The sequence below is a fragment of the Mauremys reevesii genome, linkage group 25 (genome assembly GCF_016161935.1).
Source record: "Mauremys reevesii isolate NIE-2019 linkage group 25, ASM1616193v1, whole genome shotgun sequence".
In the NCBI taxonomy this organism is placed as follows: domain Eukaryota; kingdom Metazoa; phylum Chordata; order Testudines; family Geoemydidae; genus Mauremys; species Mauremys reevesii.
The window spans coordinates 15,777,397-15,800,258 of record NC_052647.1 but is presented as its reverse complement, the minus strand read 5'-3'; the positions used below and the strand labels follow the sequence as shown (position 1 = coordinate 15,800,258).

General features: G+C 69.6%; 2 protein-coding genes across 5 annotated transcripts in view; one reads left to right on the top strand and one right to left on the bottom strand.

The window, feature by feature from the left end:
* Positions 1 to 1,573: 1,573 nt before the first annotated feature.
* PMEL (premelanosome protein) lies at positions 1,574 to 12,189 on the top strand. The gene is made up of 13 exons (XM_039514143.1): positions 1,574 to 1,695; positions 5,099 to 5,224; positions 5,488 to 5,634; positions 6,622 to 6,762; positions 7,389 to 7,550; positions 8,249 to 8,644; positions 8,727 to 8,996; positions 9,177 to 9,365; positions 9,729 to 9,836; positions 10,316 to 10,409; positions 10,708 to 10,910; positions 11,027 to 11,114; positions 11,891 to 12,189. The coding sequence occupies exons 1-13, from the start codon at positions 1,632 to 1,634 to the stop codon at positions 12,048 to 12,050; spliced, it is 2,148 nt and encodes a 715-aa protein (XP_039370077.1). The 5' UTR covers positions 1,574 to 1,631; the 3' UTR covers positions 12,051 to 12,189.
* A 396-nt stretch (positions 12,190 to 12,585) lies between these two features.
* DGKA (diacylglycerol kinase alpha) overlaps positions 12,586 to 22,862 on the bottom strand; it is a 31,091-nt gene continuing 20,814 nt past the window's right edge. For all 4 annotated transcript variants that reach the window (XM_039514138.1, XM_039514137.1, XM_039514140.1 and 1 more), the window contains 19 exons: positions 22,751 to 22,800; positions 22,022 to 22,096; positions 21,604 to 21,723; positions 21,172 to 21,289; positions 19,983 to 20,071; positions 19,572 to 19,691; positions 19,358 to 19,456; positions 18,496 to 18,585; positions 17,632 to 17,705; positions 17,147 to 17,221; positions 16,397 to 16,482; positions 16,238 to 16,327; positions 15,893 to 16,053; positions 15,697 to 15,761; positions 15,063 to 15,153; positions 14,543 to 14,732; positions 13,880 to 14,000; positions 13,676 to 13,736; positions 12,586 to 13,243 (listed from right to left, as the gene is read on the bottom strand). In XM_039514138.1, the coding sequence (XP_039370072.1) occupies positions 13,145 to 13,243; positions 13,676 to 13,736; positions 13,880 to 14,000; positions 14,543 to 14,732; positions 15,063 to 15,153; positions 15,697 to 15,761; positions 15,893 to 16,053; positions 16,238 to 16,327; positions 16,397 to 16,482; positions 17,147 to 17,221; positions 17,632 to 17,705; positions 18,496 to 18,585; positions 19,358 to 19,456; positions 19,572 to 19,691; positions 19,983 to 20,071; positions 21,172 to 21,289; positions 21,604 to 21,723; positions 22,022 to 22,096; positions 22,751 to 22,800 (1,874 nt within the window). In that variant the 3' untranslated portion in view covers positions 12,586 to 13,144. The remainder of the gene's footprint in view (positions 13,244 to 13,675; positions 13,737 to 13,879; positions 14,001 to 14,542; positions 14,733 to 15,062; positions 15,154 to 15,696; positions 15,762 to 15,892; positions 16,054 to 16,237; positions 16,328 to 16,396; positions 16,483 to 17,146; positions 17,222 to 17,631; positions 17,706 to 18,495; positions 18,586 to 19,357; positions 19,457 to 19,571; positions 19,692 to 19,982; positions 20,072 to 21,171; positions 21,290 to 21,603; positions 21,724 to 22,021; positions 22,097 to 22,750; positions 22,801 to 22,862) is intronic.

The following is a 22,862-nucleotide window of genomic DNA, read 5'->3' as shown; positions in this document are numbered from 1 at the left end:
GAAGTTACACAGTAATTGTTTTCTTAGCAGGATAATATCCTGAACACACAGGCTCAGATCTGCAAAGCTATTTAGGCACGTAACACCCATTAAAATCAATGGGAGTTCAGCTGCTAAGTACTTCTGATGATCTAAGTCAGACTCAGTAACTGCTGTGAATTATCCCTCCCGATCTGTTCCTTTTATTAAAGGGACACCGACGGATTCAAAATGATACATTTCAAAAACAAATTCCCTCCCTTGTGTTACTAATGCCTTTTGCACAGCACACAAGTAACGTGCGGAACTCACTGCTACAAGGTCTTGCCAAGGCCGAGAGCTTACCAGGGTTCGGAACAGGATTTGACATTTGTGCTGATGCCCCTTTTGCTGAGCACCAGCAGATTTGGGGGCCTTCCGGGTCAGTTTCCTGTCCGGAGCAGACATGGGTGATGCTGTCAGGTATTTTCTTAGTGTGACTTGTTTGCTTACAACAGGTACAAAGTTCCCGTTCCCTTGAATGGAGGTTGGAGCAGACCACGGCTTCCCGTACAGACAACCTTCCTTAGAGGTGTTTAAGGCCCGGCTTGACACAGCCCTGGCTGGGATGGTTTAGTTGGGGTGGGTCCTGCTTTGAGCAGAGGGTTGGACTAGATACCCCGCAAGGTCCCTCAAATTACCTGCCCTGGTTCTGCTAACTGGCAGTTCTGGTTTCTCTCTCTGCCTAGACCAGGGGGTGCTCAGACGTGACTTTCCTCTCTGCGCACAAGTGAACCGAGCACTCTGCACCCAGAACTCGCGCTGGTTCAACGTCAGTTGGTTTGAGAATGGATTTAGTGACACCGACCCTCACCCCCACCCCGCCCCGTATGCACCCTCGTCTAGTGATTTCCAGCTGGGGCTATCGGTTTCGCTTGCATCTACGAGCACGGACACACACTAAACCACTACGAGCCAGGTGCAAAGCCATTTTTTAAGAGTGTCCACAGATAAAGTTGCACCGGTTTGATTAGACTGGCTTTAAATCACACCCTAAATTAACCAGGCGAAGCTCTGCGTGTTGGCCAGGTCTAAGTCACTAGTGTTATAGGACCTGCCGCTGGAAGGCAAGTGCTCGGCTTCAGTATCCTGTAGCAGTGAGTTCCGCCTGCTAATTGTGTGTGTGTGTTTCACGTTTCCGTTGATCAGGTTTCAAGGTGCTGCCTGTCTCCTCGTCCTGTATCGGGGAGAGGGGGAATGGAAGCAGCCGGATGCCCCGAGCGAGGTGGGGGTGACTTGTCCCGTAGTGAGGTTGCGTCACGGGTTACTCATCCCTCCTGTCGGCCTGTGATCGTTAGAGACGCTTTCTTCTCAGAGCGGAAACCCGTGTCTGTCCTTCGCCCCGCGAAATTCCAGGCTCTGGCTGGGAGGCAAAGCTAGTGAGGCCCCATTGTGCTAGAAACACAAACTTGTGACTGGTTCTCACCCCCGCGCCCCGCTGCCGGGGTGAGGGGGGGGATTTTCCTGAGGTTGTGCCAGGAAAGGGGGCGGGGCTATGCAAAGGAGGTGCCTTCTTATGCAGGGCGTCCGGGATGCTTCACCTCTCTGCCGTCGGTCGGTCGGTCGCGGGGGTCCAGGCGCGCGCGGGGCGGGTGCGAAGGACGGGCCGGGAGATGCGGACGAGCTGGTACTTGGTGGCTGCCTGGGCCCTGCTGGCTGCGGCTGCAGCTCAACGCAGTGAGTGGGGTCCCGTCCTCAGGGTTAGCCACGGGCCTGGAGCGGGGGGAGGCAGGATCCACACCCCCGGCCAGGGCAGGATCAATCCCTTCACCCCTCGTTCCTGACTCCAGAACGCTGGGGCGGGGATGGATGAACCCCCCCCCGAGGCTCCGCAGGATCTTAACCTTGGGGGCCAAGGGGGGCATTGACCTGCCATGGCCTAGCTCAGGGGTCACACTGGGCTTCCCAAACGTGGTGACACCCCCGCTTCCCTGCCCAGATTGCTGTGTGGGGCGGATGGTCCCAGCTGAAGGGGAGACAAGGTGGGGGGTGGTGGTATGCAAATAGGGGCAGCAAAGACCCCAACTGACCCAGACCCCCAGCTCCATCCCTGCAGGGGGGAGCACGTTTCTTGGGGGGGGGTAGGTGCTTTTGGATGCAGTGATGCTAAAATGTGAAGGGATTTTAAAGTCCTGGGGTGGGGGGGAGCAGCGGAGGTGAATATCCCCTATAGCCCCCCCCATAGCAATTCCAGATCTAATGTGCCCCCTTTGGGCATGCAGAGGGTTTCCCCCCTGCAGAGGAGACAGACAGACAGACTCCCATGGCTGGGCCAGCTCCCTGGGCTGAGAGTGAGAGCAGAGACGGTGCTACGCCCTGGGGACCCCAAAGCCCCTTGCCCCTCACCCATCCCCAGTATTTCCACAACCCAGACCTAGCCCACCCCACTGCCTGGTCTGCCTGCGCCCCGAGCCCCCCGCCTCAAAGCTGCTCTGGGCCAGGCTGGCCTGGGGAGCAGGGTGGGGAGCGGCCCAGGGCAGTGCCAGCCTCACCCCGTCCGTCGGCTGCCCCCGAGCGGCTGCGCAGGGAGACGGGCCGGGCGCCCGCCGGGCCGGTTCCAGGCTGGAGCTGCTGGGTGCTCTGGTGGGTTTAACCCTCCTCGTCCCGGCGTGGCTGGAGCAGGGATGTGGCCCCGCCCCGCTGGGAAGCCTCTTGCCGGATTAACGGGGGCCGGGGGGGGGCGGCGGTAAAGCCGAACCGCGTGGGGAGCTGGCTCAGAGCCCCTGCTAATCCCCCGCCCTGGGCCCCACGTCTGGCAGACTGGAATGGGGCTGAATCGGGGAGGGGGACCCAGTGGGGGACCCCACTGCGCTCCTGAGGAGGGAGCCTGGGGGGCCTGGTCTCTGCTCCCCAAGGGCGGACGGGGAGGAGATGGGGCAGCGGCTTCTGGGTAATCGCCGTACAGCTCCTTGCGCTGTGCCAGGCGCAGGGATGTCCTCACTCCCCCAGCCCCAACCTACCGCTGCAAGGACCCTTCCCCCCACCTACCTACTGCCCCCTGCAGTCCCCCCCAGCTGACCCTCCTGCCTCCTCCGAGACCCCCCGCCCTGTGCTGAGAACTAACACTGCACCCGTAGCAGGGGGAGGCCTGGACACCTGGCCCAGGGGCTTGCCGGGGATCCCCTAAGCTAAGGGGGCAGGTTTGGGGGGCAGTTGATTCTCCGCCCTTGTTGGTCTCTCTAGGGCCTGTCTGCAGCGGGGAGCCCCCCTGAAGGCCTCACTTCTCAGTGGAGAGACACTGCGGGGGGGAGGGGGGCTGCCTGTCCGGCCCCATGTCTGCTGGGCGTGGGGTGGGGGCGTTGAAAGTCAGACCATTTCCCTGGGAAGTCTCCCCTCCCTGCCCAAGCATCCCAAAGCGCTTCACTGCCAGGTGCTGAGCCTGACAACGGGGTCGCTGGCATTCCCCGCATCGTACAGCTGGGGAAACTGAGGCACGAAGGGAGACAGGGACATGATGCAAGTCATACAATGAGTCACCCCAGAACTGGGACTACACCCCAGGAGTCCAGGCCCCCTGTTCTAATCCACCTTCCCCCACTCCTCTCACAGAGCCAGGCAGAGAACCCAGGAGTCCTGACTCCCAGCCCCACCCCTGCTCCAACCACGAGACCCCCCGCCCTTCACCCCCAGTGGTCACACTATCCAGGTGTGATATGGAAGGGCAGCGAGCTCTCCATCCCCCGTCCCACCCAGGGAGGCTGCCTGGGACTTCCCCCCTCCCCGCTGAGAGGTGGTGCAAAGGGGGGGGCATTAACCCCGCGCTGGCTGGAGCACCCTGCACCAGGGACTCAGCTGAGAGTCACATGCAAGGGCTCGGCGGAGGATTTAGAGGCCCATGTGATGGGTTTTGCCTGGAGCCCCGAGTGCTGGGTGGGAGATCGGTCACATGCTCCCTGCACAGGCAGCCGGGGCACGGGGGGTGGGAGGGCCGTGGCCAGGCTGGGCGCAGACACCCCCCGGGCCCAGCTGATGGAGCCTGGGGGCAGGGGCTCAGGCTGCCCGGCAAGAGCAGCGGCGCCGCGCTTCGCCAGCGGCTCCCAGTCCGTCCTCTTCCGCCCTCGGCATCCTGGGAGGCATCATTTGGAGCCGGGGGTCCCGCCGCCGGGAGCCTGCGGCAGGCCCGTCCCGCGTCGCCGGCTGGTGGACCTCTGCAGGCATGCGGCGGGAGCTCCACACGAGCAAATGACGCCCTCCCCCAGGATGCGCTAGCGCTTGGCCCGCTGGTGCCTAGAGCCGCCCCTGCCTGGGGGCCCGTGGGGCTGAGCCTGTCTGCGGGAGCCTGGAGGTGCCTCGGCTAGAGTCTCCATCCCACGCTGCCGCTCAGCCGGGACGCCAGGAGACAGGTGGTGCCCAGGCTGCCGGGGGCCATGGGCCCTGCCCCAGCGGTGGTGCCACACCCAGTGCTTTGGGGCAGTGAATCTCCCACCGTTCTCCTTGTGGGGAATTATCCGCGCTCCCCCCTGCAGCCTTCCCACCATGGAGCGCAAAGCACCTCGTTCATACTCCACACAAGAGCTGGGGACGGAACCCAGGAGTCCTGACTAAACCTGTCCCCTCCTCTCCCCTCCCCACTCTAACCCAGGAGACGAGACACCTCTCCCTTCCCAGGGCTCAGCACAGAACCCAGGAGTCCTGACTAAACCTGCCCCCTCCCCTCCCCGCTCTAACCCAGGAGAGGCCTCTCCCTTCCCAGAGCTCAGCACAGAACCCAGGCGTCCTGACTAAACCTGCCCCCTCCTCTCCCCTCCCCACTCTAATCCAGGAGAGGCCTCTCCCTTCCCAGAGCTCAGCACAGAACCCAGGCGTCCTGACTAAACCTGCCCCCTCCCCTCCCCGCTCTAACCCAGGAGAGGCCTCTCCATTCCCAGAGCTCAGCACAGAACCCAGGCGTCCTGGGTTCCAGCCCTCACCCCACTGGGGAACACTCAAGCTCTGTTCTAGCCTGATCCACCCCGGGCAGTGACGGGTCTTTGCACGCCCTGGCGGGGGATCGAGGCCAGGGTCTGATCCTGCCAGCTGGGCTCAGGGACTGCCCCCCCACATCCCATCCCATCCCATCTCGGATCCCGTCTCTCTCCAGGGGCCGGCAGCAGAGGCCAGGGGAGCGATCGACGGAACCGACAGCCCTCGGTCGAGGGGTCCTGGAACGCCCAGCTGTACCCCCGCTGGCAGGAGGGCGACCCCCGGCAGCAGAACTGCTGGAGAGGTAGGGGCTGGCCCCTCTGAGCCCAACGCTGTGCCACTGGGGGCTGCGGGTCGGAAGTGAGGGGCACTGGCAGAGCAGGGGGTGGGGGCAGGGCTTGGCTAGCAGGGGGCTGCGGGTCGGGAGTGAGGGGCACCGGCAGAGTGGAGGCATTAGGGATGAAGGATTCATCCTGTGACAAGCTGGAAACACTCGGGGGGGGGGGAACTGCACCCCTCCCCCGATCTGCACCCCACCAGCTGGCTGCTTTCCCCTCTCCCTCCCAGGTGGCACCGTGACCTTTGACATCAGCAACGACGCCCCCACCATGACGGGCGCCAGGGCCACCTTCGCCATCGCCCTGCGCTTTCCCGGCACCCAGACGGTGCTGCCCGACGGCCAGGTCGTGTGGAGCCAGAACTGCACCGTGAACGGTGAGCCGCCCCCCCCCCCACCTCCGCCGCGACGCGCCTGCTCTGGGGCTCGGAGGGACCACGTGCCCCCCCTCGGTATTTCAGCAGCACGTGGGGTGGAGAGTATTGCTGGGGGGGGGCTAGTATTCCCGGGGGGAGCTCAGCTGCATGCACAGTATTTCTATATGGGGGGGCAGTGGATCTAGGATTTCTATAGGGTGTGGGGGGGAAGCTGGTATTTCTATAGGGAGCTGCCTCGAAAGCCACCCGCATTAGTCCCCTGGATTTGAAAGGACCCCCTTGGGGGGCCGGTGCCAGGATGTGCTGACCCCCCTGATTTCCCTGCTCCTGCGGTTGAACCATCTGCCAGTGGCAGCTCCGGGCTGCATTCGGGGCAGGCGGCCCAGCCCGCCCCATGGTCCCCTGGTGCTGGGGGGCAGAAGCGCTGCTAGTGGCCATGTGGGCCAGAGTTAAGGGGCTCCCAGGCCGGGGTCCAGATGTTTCCCCCGCCCCAGCGCCACCAGATCCACCCAGCGGCAGCTGCCCCCGCCCCAGCTCCACGCAGGATCTGCCCCCTTCTCAGCCTGCTCCCAGGCCTGGCAGGGTGGTGGGGTGGGGGCGGGGCAGAAACAGCTCTGGCTGCCCCTAGGGCAACCCCCTCCCCAGATAGGGCTGGGAACAGAACCCAGGAGTCCTGGCTCCCAGCCCCCCCTTTTCTAACCACCAGCCCCCACTCCCCTCCCAGAGCCAGGAGAGAACCCAGGAGTCCTGGCTCCCAGGCCCCCCTTTTCTAACCACTAGCCCCCACTCCCCTCCCAGAGCCAGGAGAGAACCCAGGAGTCCTGGCTCCCAGCCCCCCCGCCTTTTCTAACCACTAGCCCCCACTCCCCTCCCAGAGCCAGGAGAGAACCCAGGAGTCCTGGCTCCCAGCCCCCCCTTTTCTAACCACTAGCCCCCACTCCCCTCCCAGAGCCAGGAGAGAACTAACGGCCTCCTTCCCTCCTGCAGGCACCCGGGTGAGACAGGGCGACGCTGTCTTCCCAGAGGAGCTGGGCGAGGGCCCTGGTGGCGTCTTCCCCGACGGGCAGCCCTTCCCCGCCAGCGCCCGGGGCAAGCGCAGCAAATTCGTCTACGTCTGGCGGACCTGGGGTGAGAGGCGGCTCCCTGCCCCACTGCCTGGCACCTCCCTGGTCCCCCCTCCACCCTGCAGGCCCCTCGCCGAGGGAGCCCCACAGAAGGCAGGGCCACGGCAGAAGGCTCCACCCCACGGGCAGGGCTGGCCCCGGCACCCCACGGGTGGGGCTGACCCCCAGCGCCCAATGGGCAGAGGTGGCCCCCGGCACCCCATGGGGGACTCTAGCCTGAGGCTGGCCCCCGGCGCCCCCCAGTATCCCTCGACGTCTTCTACTCTTCAAAGCCCCCGAACCAACGTTATCCAATTACTTCTCCCAGCGTTTCCTACCATTAGGCCAGATGGGGAAACTGAGGCACAGACGAGCCCCAGTCGCACTCCCTGGCAGAGCTGGGAATACAACCCAGGAGTTCTGGCTCCTGGTAACCCCCCAGCCCCCACTGTAACCAAGACACCTCCCTCTCCTCCCAGGGCTGGGAGAGAACCCAGGAGTCCTGGCTCCCAGCCCCCTGCTCTAGCCACTAGCGCCCCCAGCCCACGCTGCAGGACCCTCTCCAGTCAGAACTGGGGTCTGGGTGCACGTGCCCCCGAGCTCTGCCCCCCTGCTCCCTCCTGGGCTGCCCCCTGACCTCTCCCCCCCCAGGGCGGTACTGGCAGGTGGTAGACGGCCCCTCCTCGCTGCTGACGGTGGAGACGGCCGGCGTGCCCCTGGGCTCCTATGCCATGGACGTGCAGGTGTATCACCACCGCGGGCGCCAGAAGTTCATCCCCATGGGCCGCGCCACGTCCCAGTTCAGCATCACGGGTGAGGCCCGGGCAGGGCAGGGGGCGACGACCGGGGGCTGCTGGGCGGGAGGGGCCTGGACGGGTTTCACCCTCATCACCACGGGCTCCGTTTGGGCACCACGGGCTCCTCTTCCTCCTCCACCTCCCTGCCCCGTCCCGTGGCCACGGCCTCGCTCCGCTCTGCTCGCCCCCGCCCCAGAGCAGCTCCCCGGGCAGGTCGGGGCATGGAGCAGGTCCCAGGGCAGGGTGGAGGAACCATGGGGCTGTGGGGGCGGGGCGGGGCAGGGTCTGTGGGGCTCCAGGCGGCAGGGGGGCCCAGGTCTGTGGGGCGGGGGGGCCAGGGTCTGTGGGGCTCCAGGGGGCAGGGGGGCCCAGGGTCTGTGGGGTCCTGGGCCTGTGGGGGCAGGACACCCTGGGGTCTGTGGGGCTCCAGGGGGCAGGGGGGCCAGGTCTGTGAGGCGGGGGGGCCCTGGGCCTGTGGGGGCCTGGGCCTGTGGGGGCAGGACACCCTGGGGTATGTGGGGCCCTGGGTCTAGGGAGGGGCGGGGGGGCCAGGGTCTGTGGGGGCAGGGGGACCCCAGGGTCTGTGAGGCCCCAGAGGGCAGGGGGGCACCGGGGTCTGTGGGGCCCCAGAGGGCAGGGGGGCACCGGGGTCTGTGGGGCTCCAGGAGGCAGGACCCCATCACAAAGGTCTGGAGTCTCCCTGCCCCCCCCCAGACCAGGTGCCCTTCGCCGTGGACATCGCCCAGGTGCTAGACGTGGACACGGGCGACCGGCGCTTCGTGCAGAACCGGGCCGTGGCCTTCAGCGTCCGGCTGCACGACCCCAGCCGCTACCTGCAGGCCGCCGACGTCTCCTACTCCTGGGACTTCGGGGACCAGAGCGGGACCCTCATCTCCCGCACCAGCACCGTCACCCACACCTACCTGGAGGCCGGCCCCGTCCGGCCCCGCGTGGTGCTCCAGGCTGCCATCCCCGTGGCCTGCGGCAGCACCTCGCCGGCACCGGTCGTGGACCCCACCACGGCCCCCCCGGCGCAGCCCACCTCCGCCTCGGCTCCAGCCAGCCTGGCGCCCAGCGGGGGCCCCACGCAGACCCCGGCACCGAGCGTGGGTAAGTGGCGGGCATGTCCCTGGGGCTGGGCTGCGGGTGCCAGCCTGGAACCGGCTGCAGCTCTTGCTCTCTCTGCCCGCAGCGCCCACCGCCACGGCCGAGCCAGCGACGCCCACGGCAGGCCCTGCCTCCGTCCCTGCCAGCCCCGCAGAGCCCGGCACGGGCACCACCCTCCCCAGTGCTGCGACCCCGGCCGCCGCCAGTACCGCAGCTCCCACCCCTGCCTCGGAAACCGGCACCACCGTGCCCGCCGTGGCACCTGAGGCCGTGGGCACCGTCATCGCCGCCGGCTCAGACCTGGCTGTGGCTTCTGTGGATCCGCCGCTCCCTGCCTCTGTCTCTGCCACTGGGGACCTGCCAGGCACCTTGCCACCAGCATCTGTGTCCTCCGTGGCCAACCCAGCGGGCACCTCGCCACCTACGTTTGCACCCTCCGTGGCCAACCTGCCGGGCACCTCGCCACCAGCATCTGCATCCTCCGTGGCCAACGCGCCGGGCACCTCGCCACCTACGTTTGCATCCTCCGTGGCCAACCCGCCGGGCACCTCGCCACCAGCATCTGCATCCTCCGTGGCCAACGCGCCAGGCATCTCGCCACCTACGTTTGCGTCCTCCGTGGCCAACCCGCCGGGCACCTCGCCACCTACGTTTGCATCCTCCGTGGCCAACCCGCTGGCCAGCATGGCAGGAACCGTGGCCAACACTAGCTTGGAAGTGGCAGGTGGGTGCCTTGCATAGGGGGGTCCCACGGGGCTGACCCAAAAGATCCCCCACGCTCCAATGATCTCAGGGGTCCAGCTTGGGCCTGCTCTCAGGCTGTGGGGGGCAGAGTCCTGCCCGGGCTGCCTGGGGATTGAGGCCGGGGAGGCTCGGCTCAGCCGGATACGGGGCGCTGGTTCCGAGTGCTGTGGAGGGCAGCGGGTCGCGGCTGCGCCTGGCGTGGGGGGGCAGCATGGTCCCAGGCCCAGCGGCCGGAGCCAGGACGTCGGGCGTCCGCGGGCGGGGCAGCTGGGACCCAGGGGGCTCGCCGGCTGGGCCGGGCCTGGCCGGGGGAGTCTCCTTCCTGTCTCTCGTCTCTCGGCAGACGCGGATCCTGCCGCCCCCGAGGCTCTGGTGCTGGCCAAGCGGCAGGCGCCCGCCGGCTGCCTCCTGTACCGATACGGCAGCTTCTCGACGGAGCTGGAGATCGTCCGTGAGTTGGGGCCTGGTGCCTCCTGCACTCGCTGCCCCCGGCCCCGAGCAATGGGGGGGGGCAGGCCGGCCACGGGGCAGTGACAAGCCACAGAGCTCCGGGCGTGGGAGGGGCCGTCCCAGCCTGGCAGGGCTCGGGGCAGGGGGCACTGGTGAAATCCAGGGGCTCCATGGTCCCTGGGGGTGAGTCTGCACTAGGGCCTGGCCCGAGATTCACCCTGAATGGGGGGTGCCCTGTCCCCCATGTGCTTGGGAAGGGGGCACAGTGCAGGGCCCCCAGTCGTTCCCATGCCACCCCCTATATCTGGACCACAGCAATGGGCACTGGGCCGGCTCCGCTGCTGGGCTCTGTCCGGGGGGGGGGGGGGGGCTGGAGGGGGCAGGCTGCTTCCAGGGGAGCGGTGGGTTCCGGGGGTGGCCGTGGCTGGGCGGGGACAGGTATCGGGGCACCGTGCCCCCCCTAATGGCCGCCCATTGCAGAGGGGATCGAGAGCGTGGAGATCGTCCAGGTGGTGCCACTGGCCCCGGTGGCGGGCGAGAACGCCGTGGAGCTCACCGTGACCTGCCAGGGGAGGTAGGGGGCACCGGGGGGTGGCATGCGGGACGGGCAGGGCTCCAGCTGGCAGGGCGGCTTCATGCACCAACCCCCCTCACCCCATGGCCTGGAGCCCGGCCCCACCCTGCAGCAGAACCTCAAAGCCCGGCTGGGGGAGATCCCCTGGGCCAGGCCACCCCCAGCATAATCCCATCCCCCCAGCACTGGGGTGGCCCCCGCACCTGCTGGAGCCTGGCTCCCAGGGGCACCTGGCCCTTCCCCCTCCTGCGGGCATCCCCCTCCCCCCGGCCGTGCCTTACCTGCCCCCTCCCCCCAGCCTGCCGGACGAGGTCTGCACCACCGTCTTGGACCCCACGTGCCGCACCCCCCAGCAGAGCGTCTGCAGCGCCGTGCCGCCGGCGCCCGCCTGCCAGCTCCTGCTGCGCCAGGCCTTCAACCAGAGCGGCCTCTACTGCCTCAACGTCTCGCTGGCCAACCCCGCCAGCCTGGCCGTCGCCAGCACCCACGTCAGCATCCGAGGTAGGGCCTGGGTTTGGGGGGCGGCACCCCCCTCCCGGGCGCTGGGAGAGGGGGAGGGTAACGGAGAGGCTGGCTGGCGGCCCCGCCTCACCGCTGCCCGTGTCTGTGCCCTGCAGGTGCCGATCCCGCCGCGCCCAGGATCACACTCATCGTGGGGCTCATGCAGGCAGCCGTGGCCCTCGGCGCCGCGTCCTACGCCTACAGGTGAGACCAGCTCCTGCCCCTGCCCCTGCCCCTGCCCGCTTCGGCCGCCGGGGCCGTGCCAGCCCAGCCCAGCTCGGCCCAGTCTGGTCCAGCTGCTCCCAGAGCCAGGGCACCAACCGGCCCCCCCAACCCAGCCCAGCCCGGTCCGGCTGCTCCCAGAGCCAGGGCACCAACCGCGCCCCCCCAGCCCAGCCCGGTCCGGTCCCGCCGCTCCCAGAGCCAGGGCACCAACCGCCCCCCCCGCCCAGCCCGGGCCGGTCCCGCCGCTCCCCGAGCCAGGGCACCAACCGCCCCCCCCCAGCCCAGCCCAGCCCCACCGCTCCCAGAGCCAGGGCACCAACCGGCCCCCCCAACCCAGCCCAGCCCAGCCCGGTCCGGTCCCGCCGCTCCCAGAGCCAGGGCACCAACCGCCCCCCCAGCCCAGCCCAGCAGCACCCACATGCCCAGCTAAGATCAGGGCCCTCTCCGGGGCTGGGCACTGCCCAGCGTCCCCTGGCCACGATCAGGGCCCCACTGGGCCAGGTGCAGCCCCAGCTCCTGCCCCGAAGAGCTTCCCTGCTGCACAAAGGGGGGGTTCTGAGCTCCCAGTTATGGAGGGGGAAACTGAGGCACGGTGCATCAGTGGCAGAATTAGGGCGAACCCAGCTCCCGGCGTTGTGGGCTGCCCTCCGTGGAGCCAGCCCCCATGTGGTGGGGTTTTTTTGGAGGGGGGGCCCCAGTCCTGAGCTCCAGCTGGCCAGGTATGACCCCACCCCCCTCTCTTTGCCCCTTGGCAGGCGTGTGAAGTACAGACCCCTGCCTGCCGGCCCCGCCCGCAGCCCCCTGCCCCGGGCCTGGCTGCCCGACCGTGCCGCCCTGCGTCTCCTCCTGCGCCAGGCCTGGGGCACCGCGCCCACCGGCGAGAGCAGCCCCCTGCTGAGCGGCAACGTGGGGTAGAGACGGCGACGCCCCCCGAAGGACCCGGCCCAGCCCCAGAGCCGCACTGCTCCCTGCCCCCACAGCACGGGGGGGAGGAGGAGGGAGCCCCCCCTCAGCTGGGGGGTGCCCGTGTCCTTACCAGCTATTAAACACTCAGACTCCCGCCCGCGTCGGCTTGGTTCTGTCCGCGCCAGGGAAGGTGCTGGGTGAATGCTGGGGTGGGGCTGGCGATGCGTGTGGGGGGGTGAGATATTCAGGACCCAGCACCCCCAATGTGGAGTCAGCCCCCCCCCCCCACTATGGGTCATGCTTAGCACCCTCCTCCGGCAGGGGAAGGCAAAGCAGGGGGCAGGGAGGTGCCTGCAGGGACTGGAATGGAACCCAGGCGTCCTGCAACCCACTGTCCCCCAGAACTGGGAGTAGGAACCCAGGCGTCCTGCGACGCTGTGAGCCCAGCCCCCCCAGGCAGCGCTGCCTCTAACCCAGCTCACCCCTCCGGGCGCATGACAGGCACCAGGCTAGGGGCACCCTGGTCAAAGCCACGGCCTAGCGCCTGGGGCCCCGGGGCCCACCCCCCGCCTGAGAACTGGGGTTTGTGCCCCTCCCCCCAGAACAGAGACCACGGGGGGGGGGAGAAAACAAAAACTCCGACCTTTATTAGTAAGATGAGGCACTTGAAATCTCAAGGGGGGGGGTGTTGGACTGTGGGGGCAATAAATAGGGGGCTGGAATGTAGGGTACGCGGGGGCCCAGCGCGCTGCTGCCCCCCACTCCCCGCAGGGGCCAGAGCTGCACAGGAGGGGCAGGTACATACGCCCCCCTTGCCCCCATCATGGGGCAGAAACAGCAGAGAGGAGGGGGGGCAGCGGGGGGGGCAGACCAAGGCCCCCGCCCGGCCCCCGCTCGCTACCACGGACGGCCCAGGCTGGCAAGCAGGGGAGCTCGGGCAGGGAAGGGGCCCTGGCTGGTGGGGCCGCAGGTGTGACCCCCCATGACGCAATGGGTCTATACAGGGCATCCCGGCTGCAGCGGGCCGGGGGTTGGGCTGTCCCCCGCTGCGAGCCAAGGTGGCCGGGTCGGGGGGGGGTCCTTGTCCCCCAGCTGGGCCCCCCCTACGACTCATGGGGTCCCTTCTTGATGCCGAAGAAGCTGGAGGAGCGGGGGGGCGGGGCCAGGAGCATGGGCGCCTGGTTCTTGTGGGTGATCCTGATCTGAAAGAGAGAGAGAGTGGGGGGAGGACACGCTGGGGGGCCCTTCCCCCAGCTCCGGTCACCCCCCACCCCAGGTTCCCTGGTAATGCACCTGCCCTCCCCCCGGCACCTCCTGTCCATGGGGGGCGGGTGGGCTGCCAGCACTGCAGCCCCATAGCTCCGAACCGCACCAACACCTGCCCTTCAGCCAGCGAGGGGCCCCCGGGCCCCACACCCACTCCAAACGGGCCCCGTCTCCGCCGCCTGGCCCCCCCACCCCCACAACGCCAGGCGGCCCCGGCTTCCTTCACACCCCCACCAGATTGGCGGGGTAGGGGGGTCTATTGAGGCCTCTCGCAGGGGCTGGGAACGCTGCAGGGGCCCCGGATCCCCACCGCTGGGGGGCAGGGCTGGCTCTGGGGAGCACGGGGGGACCCCGCTACGGCTCCTTACCGTGCAGGGTGGCTGCATCCAGGGCTCCCCGTCGATCTGCATGGGCAGGCACTTCAGGGTCCTGCGGAGACCCTGGTGTGAGACAGGAGCACCCCCCCCGCCCCCACCATGGGGCGGGTCCCAGGAGCGGGAGGCCAGGGCTGAGCCAGCCTCCCTTGGTACCACGGGGGGCCGACCGCCCCCGGGGGACCCCCCAGCGCTCACCGCAGCGTGATCTCCGAGCACTTGGCCAGCCGCTTTCCTGCGCTCTTCAGCCCCGTGTAGATCTGCCCCATCTCGATCACGCCCTCCAGCCCCACCACTTCCAGCCGCCTGTCGCTCAGGTCTGTGGGGAGCGAGGGGGGAGGGGCCGTCAGCGCTGGGGCCCCTGCTGCCGGGGGCCCGGGGATGAGTGAGCCCAGCCCCCACACACGGGTCCCCCCCCGCAGCCAGCTCCGGGGGCCGGCGGACGAGTCCTCAGTGAGTGGGGCTGGTCAGCGGGCACCAGGGGGTGGGGGTGCCCGGTGCGCCCCTGCTCTGGGGAGCTCCCCTCCCAACCCCCCCATAGGCTGCTGTGCCTTTAAGGAGGCGGGGCTCTAATGGCTCCGCCTAGTGGGAGGGGCCAAGGGGGGCTGTGCCGGTGTTCATGCACAATTAGCCTGAAACCTGCCTGGGGCCCCACCCCCCCACCTGCACCTAAGAGGTGGCCCCGCCCCCGTTCCGCCTGAGGCCCCGCCCCCCGCCCTGCACCTAAGAGGTGGCCCCGCCCCCCACCTGCACCTAAGAGGTGGCCCCGCCCCCGCTCCGCCTGAGGCCCCGCCCCCCGCCATGCACCTAAGAGGTGGCCCCGCCCCCGCTCCGCCTGAGGCCCCGCCCCCCGCCCTGCACCTTGCACGCAGGTCTTGAGCAGCTCCGGGTCGGTGACGGCCTGGGGCTGGCTCCCCCCGCCCGCGTTCCGGGCCTCGCCCAGCGGCTTCTTGGTCTCGCCCCAGAGGTTGGAGCCGCCGTGCATGCTGGGGATGTTGAGGACGGCGACCCCCGAGAGGGCTCCACTCAGGTCCAGGGGCTGCCCGCAGCACTGGGGGGGCAGGGCCCGAGTTACCAACCGGGGGCCTCCTTAAACCAGCCCCCACCCTAGCGAGGCCGTCCGGCTCGCCTGGCCGATGCGCCAGCCCTGGGATCCGCCAGCGGGGGGCGCTGGGGGCGGGGCAGGGCAGGAGGGCCAGCTCAGGGGGCGCTCCCAGCTCTCCAGCCCTGGGCTCTGCCAGCGGGGGGGGGCGCTGGGGGCAGCGCGGGGCGCTCCCAGCTCTCCAGCCCTGGGATCCGCCAGCGGGCGCTGGGGGCGGGCAGGGCAGGAGGGCCAGCTCGGGGGGCGCTCCCAGCTCTCCAGCCCTGGGCTGTCCCTCACCTCAATGCTCAGATATTCCTTGAGCTTTTTGCAGGTGGCGAAGATGGTCTCAGACGTGGCAAATTCAAAATACCAGAGTTTGTTCTTCATCCTGGAGAGGAACCAGAGCCCCCAAACCCCGGGTGGAAACCAGAACAAACCAAACCACAGCAGGGGGCGCCGTGGGGGCGGGCAGGGCACTGGAGGGGGAGGAGGGGAGTGCCCAGCTGTTCCCGTCCCAGCAGGGGGCGCTGTGGGGGCAGGGTGCTGGCAGGACCCACATGGGACACCAGGGCCCCCCCACCTCCGGGAACCCCTAGGCTACAGCGCGGCTGGCAGCCCAGCCCCTGCCATGCCCCCCTGCCCCCCTCGCCCCCTGCCTGGCCGGCCCCTGCCATGCCCCCCTGCCCCCCTCGCCCCCTGCCTGGCCGGCCCCTGCCATGCCCCCTGCCCCTCGCCCCCTGCCCGGCCAGCCCCTGCCCCCCAGCCTGCCCCCTGCCCCTCGCCCCCGCCCAGCCGGCCCCTGCCCCTGCCATGCCCCCTCCCCCTGCCCAGCCGGCCCCTACCCCTGCCATGCCCCCTGCCCCCTGCCCGGCCGGCCCCTACCCCTGCCATGCCCCCTCGCCCCTGCCCGGCCGGCCCCTGCCCCGCTCACCTGCTGTTGAATTTCTCGGGGTACCTCTCCCTCATGAGGTGGAAGCGGTGAGCGATGGAGGCATCCTGGAGACGAGACAGACACAGTCAGAGCCCAGCGGCTGCCCCCTGCGGGGGTGACACTGACCAGGCCCTGAGCATCCTGGGGGCCCCCCCAAACCACCGCCCCCCCAGTGCCGGGCCCCCCCCGGCCGTACCACGCCGATGGAGAAGTAGTTGTTGATGATCTCGTAGGGGACGGGGTCCCCCTTCTCCGCGGGGTTCTCGGGGGTCACCTGCACCAGCCACCGGTCCATGGGCAGGACGCTGCTGCTCTCGATGTCCTTCAGGATCTTCCCCAGGTTCTCCCCGTCGTAGCCTGGGGGCGGGGGCAGGGCGTCAGGGGGGGGCGGTGCCAGGTGCCCAGGCAGAGACGGGCAGCGGGGCCCCAGCTGGGCTGAGCGGGGGGATCTGGGCAGGCCGTGCCCGTTGCTCTGACGGGGTCCGGGGGTGCCAGGCCAGGCAGACCCATGGGCCCAGCTCCCCCCCCCGGCGTCACTCACCTCCTCCCCAGCGCAGGCACCGCGCCAGGTCGTTGCCGGTGCCCAGCGGGAGCACGGCCACCGGGGGGCGCCGGGGCAGGTTGGCTTTATCTGCAACGAGAGGAGGATGGTCAGTGGGGGGGCCAGGTTACTGCCCCTCCCCCTCCAGCTTCCACCTACCGATGGCGTCCAGGATCCACCCCACGGTGCCGTCCCCCCCGCACACCAGGATCCGGAAATCTGGCACGTCCCGGAAAAAGTTCAGCCTGAGAACAGAGACACGGAGCTGGGTCAGCGCCGGGGCCCGGATTCCCCCCGCGATTCCCTGCCAGATCCTCCCCAAGGGTCAGTTAAACCCTGACCCGCCCTGGGCTCCCGCCCAGCTCTGCCGGTGCCCCTCACTCCCGACCCGCAGCCCCCTGCTCTCCCAGCCCTGGGCTCCCCCCTTCCCCAGCTCTGCCGGTGCCCCTCACTCCCGACCCGCAGCCCCCTGTTAGCCCAGCCCTGCACCCCGCCGCTCTGCCGGTGCCCCTCACTCCCGACCCGCAGCCCCCTGTTAGCCCAGCCCTGCACCCCCCCGCCCTGCCGGTGCCCCTCACTCCCGACCCGCAGCCCCCTGCTCTCCTAGCCCTGGGCTCCCCCCTTCCCCAGCTCTGCCAGTGCCCCTCATTCCCGACCCGCAGCCCCCTGTTAACCCAGCCCTGCACCCCGCCGCCCTGCCGGTGCCCCTCACTCCCGACCCGCAGCCCCCTGTTAGCCCAGCCTGGGGCTGCCAGAGCCCTCACTTGGCCGATGCCCTTTGACCCTCGCCCCCACCCCATTCATACTGTGGAGCTGCCCCGTGGCGTTGCAATGTGGGCAAGAGTCCAGTAGGGGGCGGGGGCGAGCCCCACCCGCGAAAGGCCGCGGGTCCCCTGAATTCTCACTCACCCGGGGGCCGGTCCCCCCTTCATCAGGTTGTAAACCTGCCGCGGGTTGAGGAGATACTGGAGCTTCCGGAGCACCCTGGTCGTGGAGACGAGGGGAGGGGTTTCAGGAGCGGCGCCGACAAGCCTAGAACCCACCGGGCATCGCCATGGACACGCCCCCTCCCGGACAGTCTAGAGCTGGGAGGAGAACCCCGGAGTCCTGCCGCCTCCCTCCCCCCACCCCATGTCTAACCATTAGACCCCACACTTCTCGCACTGCCAGACATAGAACCCGGGAGTCCTGCCTCCCCCCCTCCCCCCCCCATGTCTAACCGTTAGACCCCACACTTCTCACACTGCCAGACATAGAACCCAGGAGTCCTGCCTCCGCCCCTCCCCGCCCCATGTCTAACCATTAGACCCCACACTTCTCGCACTGCCAGAAATAGAACCCAGGAGTCCTGTCTCCCAAGAGCGCCCCCCCCCACTAGATCCCACCTCTCTTACCTCTCCCCCTGTTTCCCGCCACTCTTGGGGTTGACGAAGACCAGGAGGGGGTGGGTGTCGGGCACTGGGATGATCTGCAGGGTGAGGGAAAGGGGGAAACGAAAGGATGAGACACGAGTGAGTCACGAGCGCTGGCCAGAGCAAAGCGCAGCCGGGTTCCATCAGGACGACCGCACCCCAGCAGCAGCCGCGGCACGGCCGGGGCGGGGATCTGCGGCTCGTGCCGAGGGGCTGGGGGGTCAGCAAGGCAACGCCTGGCTAGTGCCACTGCGGGCGTGGGAAGAAGTGCCCGTGTCGGGGTCTGTGCCTGCCGAGGCGACGCCAAGTGCGCCGGGTTTCACCGGCTCCCTCCAGCCGCACCGGCTCAGGGGAGGCAGCTGCTGTGGCCAAGTTGCATGGCCACCTTCTGCCACCGGAGGGAGCCACTGTGCCCTGTATGAGCCAATAGCGAGTGTCCTCGGTGTGTATGGACCACTGTGAAGGAGGGGCCGGGAAGCCCAGGGCTGGGCGAGCGGGGGCTGCAGGTCAGGAGTGAGGGGCACCAGCAGGGCTGGGGAATGGGGGAGCAGGGGGCTACAGGTCGGGAGTGAGGGGCACCGGCAGGGCTGGGGAATGGGGGAGCAGGGGGCTGGGCGAGCAGAGGGCTACGGGTCGGGAGTGAGGGGCACCGGATAGGAATAGCTGACCTGGGGGGCGGGGTGTTACCTCGTTCTGGGCAGGGATAAACTCCCTCATTTTTTGAAATCCCAGCCCCGCCCCCGCCCGGGCCCTGCCATGGGGCCTCGCCTGGTGCCTATTCCAGGTGGCCGCGCCCCGCAGGTGCCAGCCGAAGAGCAGCGCCGTTGGGGCGTCGCCCCCACTCACCCGCAGCGCCTGGCCCTCGGGCGTGGTGCAGGGCTGCGGCGTCTCCTCCACCGGGGTCCCGCCGTCGTTCTTCTGGCTGTTCTGCCTCTCCTGGAACCCAGAGCCAGGACGTCACCTGGGGGCAGGGGTCCGGAGCTGGCGCTGGAGGTTCCGTGGGGGCGGGGGCCCGGAGCCGGTGCCAGAGCCCAGACGGGCCCGGAGCCCTGGGAGAGGAACCAGCAGCCCCCCGGGGCTCCGTGGGGGCGGGGGCCCGGTGCCGGCGCTGGAGCCCAGACGGGCCCGGAGCCCTGGGAGAGGAACCAGCAGCCCCCAGGGGCTCCGTGGGGGCGGGGGCCCGGTGCCGGCGCTGGAGCCCAGACGGGCCCGGAGCCCTGGGAGAGGAACCAGCAGCCCCCAGGGGCTCCGTTGGGGACTCCGCCCGGAGCCGGCGCTGGAGCCCAGACGGGCCCGGAGCCCTGGGAGAGGATCCAGCAGCCCCCAGGGGCTCCGTGGGGGCGGGGGCCCGGAGCCGGCGCTGGAGCCCAGACGGGCCCGGAGCCCTGGGAGAGGATCCAGCAGCCCCCAGGGGCTCCGTGGGGGCAGAAGCCCAGAGCCGGTGCCAGAGCCCAGACGGGCCCGGAGCCCTGGGAGAGGATCCAGCAGCCCCCAGGGGCTCCGTGGGGGCAAGGGACGAGCTGCTGCTTTGGGTTCAAAGCCCAGTGGGGCACAGAGCCCCTCGCCGGTGGCCTCTGGTCTCACCCCAGCGTGGAGGCGGGGGGAACTCCCCAGCCTGGCAGGCCTCCCAAAGGCGCCCGGCCTGGTCCAGAAAGCCCCTAGCCAGCGGCTCCGGGCAGGTCCATCCGCCCGGCGGGGACTCACTCACCAGCACCACGGGGTAGATGGCCGAAGGGGGCAGGACGTGGTCGCGCAGGGCCCCGCAGTCGCAGGTCGGGGGCACGCTGGGCTGACACTCCTCGTGGATCTGGGGGAGACGGGGGTTAGCACGGCGCATGCTCTGGCCCCACCTCCCCTGAAGCTGCCCCCAGCCCCTGGCAGAGCGACAGGGGCACCGGGGGGAGGGGGGGTGTCGCACCCACCTTGAGGTGGCACCAGACGCAGTGAAGCCCCGTCAGGCTCTGGAAACTCTTGATCTTCTTCTGACACTTGTCGCACTTGCTGGCCTCGCAGCCGCCCTTCACCCACACGTGGCTCTGCGCCTGGGGAGGGACGGGACAGTGAGCGCTACGGGGGCTGGGAGCCAGGACGCCTGGGTTCTCTCCTGGCTCTGGGAGGGGAGTCTAGTGGTTTACAGGGGGGTGGGGGAGGGCTGAGAGTCAGGACTCCTGTGTTCTAGTCCCACAGTGTGTCAGCCCATCAGGGGCAAGTCCCTTCGGCGCGCGGTGCCTCAGTTTCCCCCCTGTCCGTGGGTTAGTGAGCCCGTGGCAGGCCCTTGGGGGCAGATGCTGGTTCTGGGGACCGGCCACGGGGGGCCCCTGCCCCCCACTCACGCTGGTGTCCTTGCGGGACTTGGCGTAGGTGCTGATGCAGCTGAGGGGCGCCCGGCGGGCGCAGCGCTCGTGGGCCGTGAACTTGCAGACTGGAGGCAGAAAAGGCAGGTTAGTGACCAGGGAGGAGGGGCATGAGCTGGGCAGGGGTGGGCTGAGCTCCTCCCCTAGCCACACCCCCTTAAAGGTCCTGCTCAGTGATTGGCTAGGCTTCGAGCAGGCCAGCCAATCACATCTGACTGGAAGGAGGTGGGCGGCGGTTAGCACAGACACAATGCTGATTTGCTTGTGTTTCATTGGCTGAGTGAGAGGTGGGCGGGGTCGCCCCAGGCTGAGCCCCCCCCCAGCCCCCCCACTACTCACAGCGCCCCCTGGGCACCTTTCCCAGGCTTGTGACCATTTATCCGGGGGGCCGAGGTGGGGGGGTCCCCCTCCCCCGGCCATGCCCGCGTCGGGGGAGGGGGGCAGAGGGGACCCCCCACCACGCCCCTGTCGGGGAGAGGGAGTGGGGGGCCGAGGGGGAACGTGCCCGTGTCGGGGGCCGAGGGGCAGAGGGGAACGTGCCCGCGGGGTGCCAGGGGAACGTGCCCGTGTCGGGGTGCCAGGGGCCGAGGGGCCGTGCCCGCGTCAGGGGGCCGAGGGGGCAGAGGGGGCCGTGCCCATGTCGGGGGCTGAGGGGGCCGTGCCCGTGTCGGGGGCCGGGGGCCGAGGGGCCGTGCCCGCGTCGGGGGCAGGGGGAACGTGCCCGTGTCGGGGGCAGGGGGCCGAGGGGGCCGTGCCCGCATCGGGGGCCGAGGGGCAGAGGGGAACGTGCCCATGTCAGGGGCCGAGGGGCCCGTGCCTGTCGGGGGCTGGGGGCCGAGGGGGCCGTGCCCACGTCGGGGGCCGGGGGCCGTGCCCGTCGGGGGGGCCGAGGGGCCGTGCCCGCGTCGGGGGCCGGGGGCCGAGGGGGCCGTGCCCGCATCGGGGGCCGAGGGGGCAGAGGGGAACGTGCCCGTGTCAGGGGCCGAGGGGCCGTGCCCGCGTCGGGGCCGGGGGCCGAGGGGAACGTGCCCGTGTCGGGGCGGGGGCAGGGGAACGTGCCGTGTCGGGGGCCGAGGGGGCAGGGGACGTGCCCGTGTCGGGGGCCGAGGGGCCGTGCCCGCATCGGGGGCCAGGGGCCGAGGGGCTGTGCCCGCATGGGGGCACTCACAGGTGCAGCACAGGCCCTGCTTGCGCAGCCCGAGCAGGAGGGTCTCGCAGACGTTGCAATAGACCGGCCGGTTAAAGTGCTTCAGCCGCCACATGTGCTGCCCGTCGTCCTTCATGTTCTGGGGGGGGGGAAGACGGTCGGTGGGGGCGGGGGCACACGGAGCTCACTCACTTCTCCCCGAGGGCGTGGGGCTCCCCTATGGGCCGGTACCACTCGGGGGGGGTCCCAGATCCACAGGAGCTTCCCCCCGACCCCCCAGTCCCGCCCGCCTGCTCCCCATCTTGCTCCATGGGGATCCCCATTGCTGGAGGGGGTCAGACTCCCACACAGCTCACAGCATTTCTGCCCCTCCCTAGGATCTCCCCCTCTCCACCCCCCAGGTCCCCCTGCCCCCCCAGGGATCGCCCCTCTCTTCCCCCCCCCCAGACTCACCACTTCCAGGCCCAGCAGCACCAGCAGGGGGATGGTGGTGACCCCCCCTCGCAGCCACTCGGCCAGCGACACCGTCCCGCTATCGTCATAGTCGATCTCCTTCATCATCTCCTGCAGGATCTGGGGGGGGGGGGGCAGGGACTCGGCTCAGGGACTCCAGGGGGGGTTGGTGAGCCCCCACCCAGCAGCCCCCCCTCCAAGAACCCCATCTCCCCCCGCAGCAGCCCCCACGGCTGGCGCAAGGGCCTGCCCCCAGCCTGCCCCCCCCACGGGCTCGGGGCAGCCCCCCCCCACATGCTGCCGCCTGCAGTGCCAAGGGGCTGGTGCCTCTCCAGGCAGGAGGGGGCAGGGGCAGGGGCAGGGCCAGGGCCAGGGCCAGGGCAGCCCCCCACACCCACGGCGCCAGCCCGGTACTCACGGGTTTGAGCTCCGTGACGTCCCAGTCCAGGTACTCGGCCACTCGCATCATCTGGGTGATGATCCGATCCACCTCCTGGGGGGGCACGGAGGGGGGAGAAGAGAGCGGGTCAGTACCGGCCCATGGGGGGGCAGGGCTGGCAGAGCGGGTCAGAACCGGCCCATGGGGGGGGCAGAGCGGGTCAGAACCGGCCCATGGGGGGGGGCCGAGTGGGTCAGAACTGGCCCATGGGGGGGAACAGGGGGAACAGAGCGGGTCAGTACCGGTCCATGGGGGGGGGCAGAGTGGGTCAGAACCAGCCCATGGGGGGGGGCAGAGTGGGTCAGACCCGGCCCATGGGGGCAGAGCGGGTCAGAACCGGCCCATGGGGGCAGAGCGGGTCAGTACCAGGCCACGGGGGCACAGCGGGTCAGAACCGGCCCATGGGGGGGGCAGAGCGGGTCAGTACCAGGCCATGGGGGGGGCAGAGCGGGTCAGAACCGGCCCATGGGGGGGCAGGCGACCCCCCAGGGACAGGGCACTGGGGATGGACCCGTCGCTCAGCCCTGAGGCCAGAAGCACCTGGGGGGTCCCTGGAGAGGTGGGGGGGGGCAGCGGCCTCCCTTGCCTGCAGGGCTGGACCCAGCCGGGGGGGGGGGTCCTGCAGGGGCCCGGCGCTCAGAACGGGCAGTGGGGGGCACTGGAGTGAAGGGGGTGAGGGGGGCTGCGGCCCCACCCCACGGCACGCACCGAGCTGTCCAGCAGGCCGTTCCCATCCTTGTCATAGAGCTTAAAGGTGACTGTGGGGGGGAGATCGGAGTCAGTGGGGGGGCCCCAACCAGGCCCAGACCCCCATGGCCAC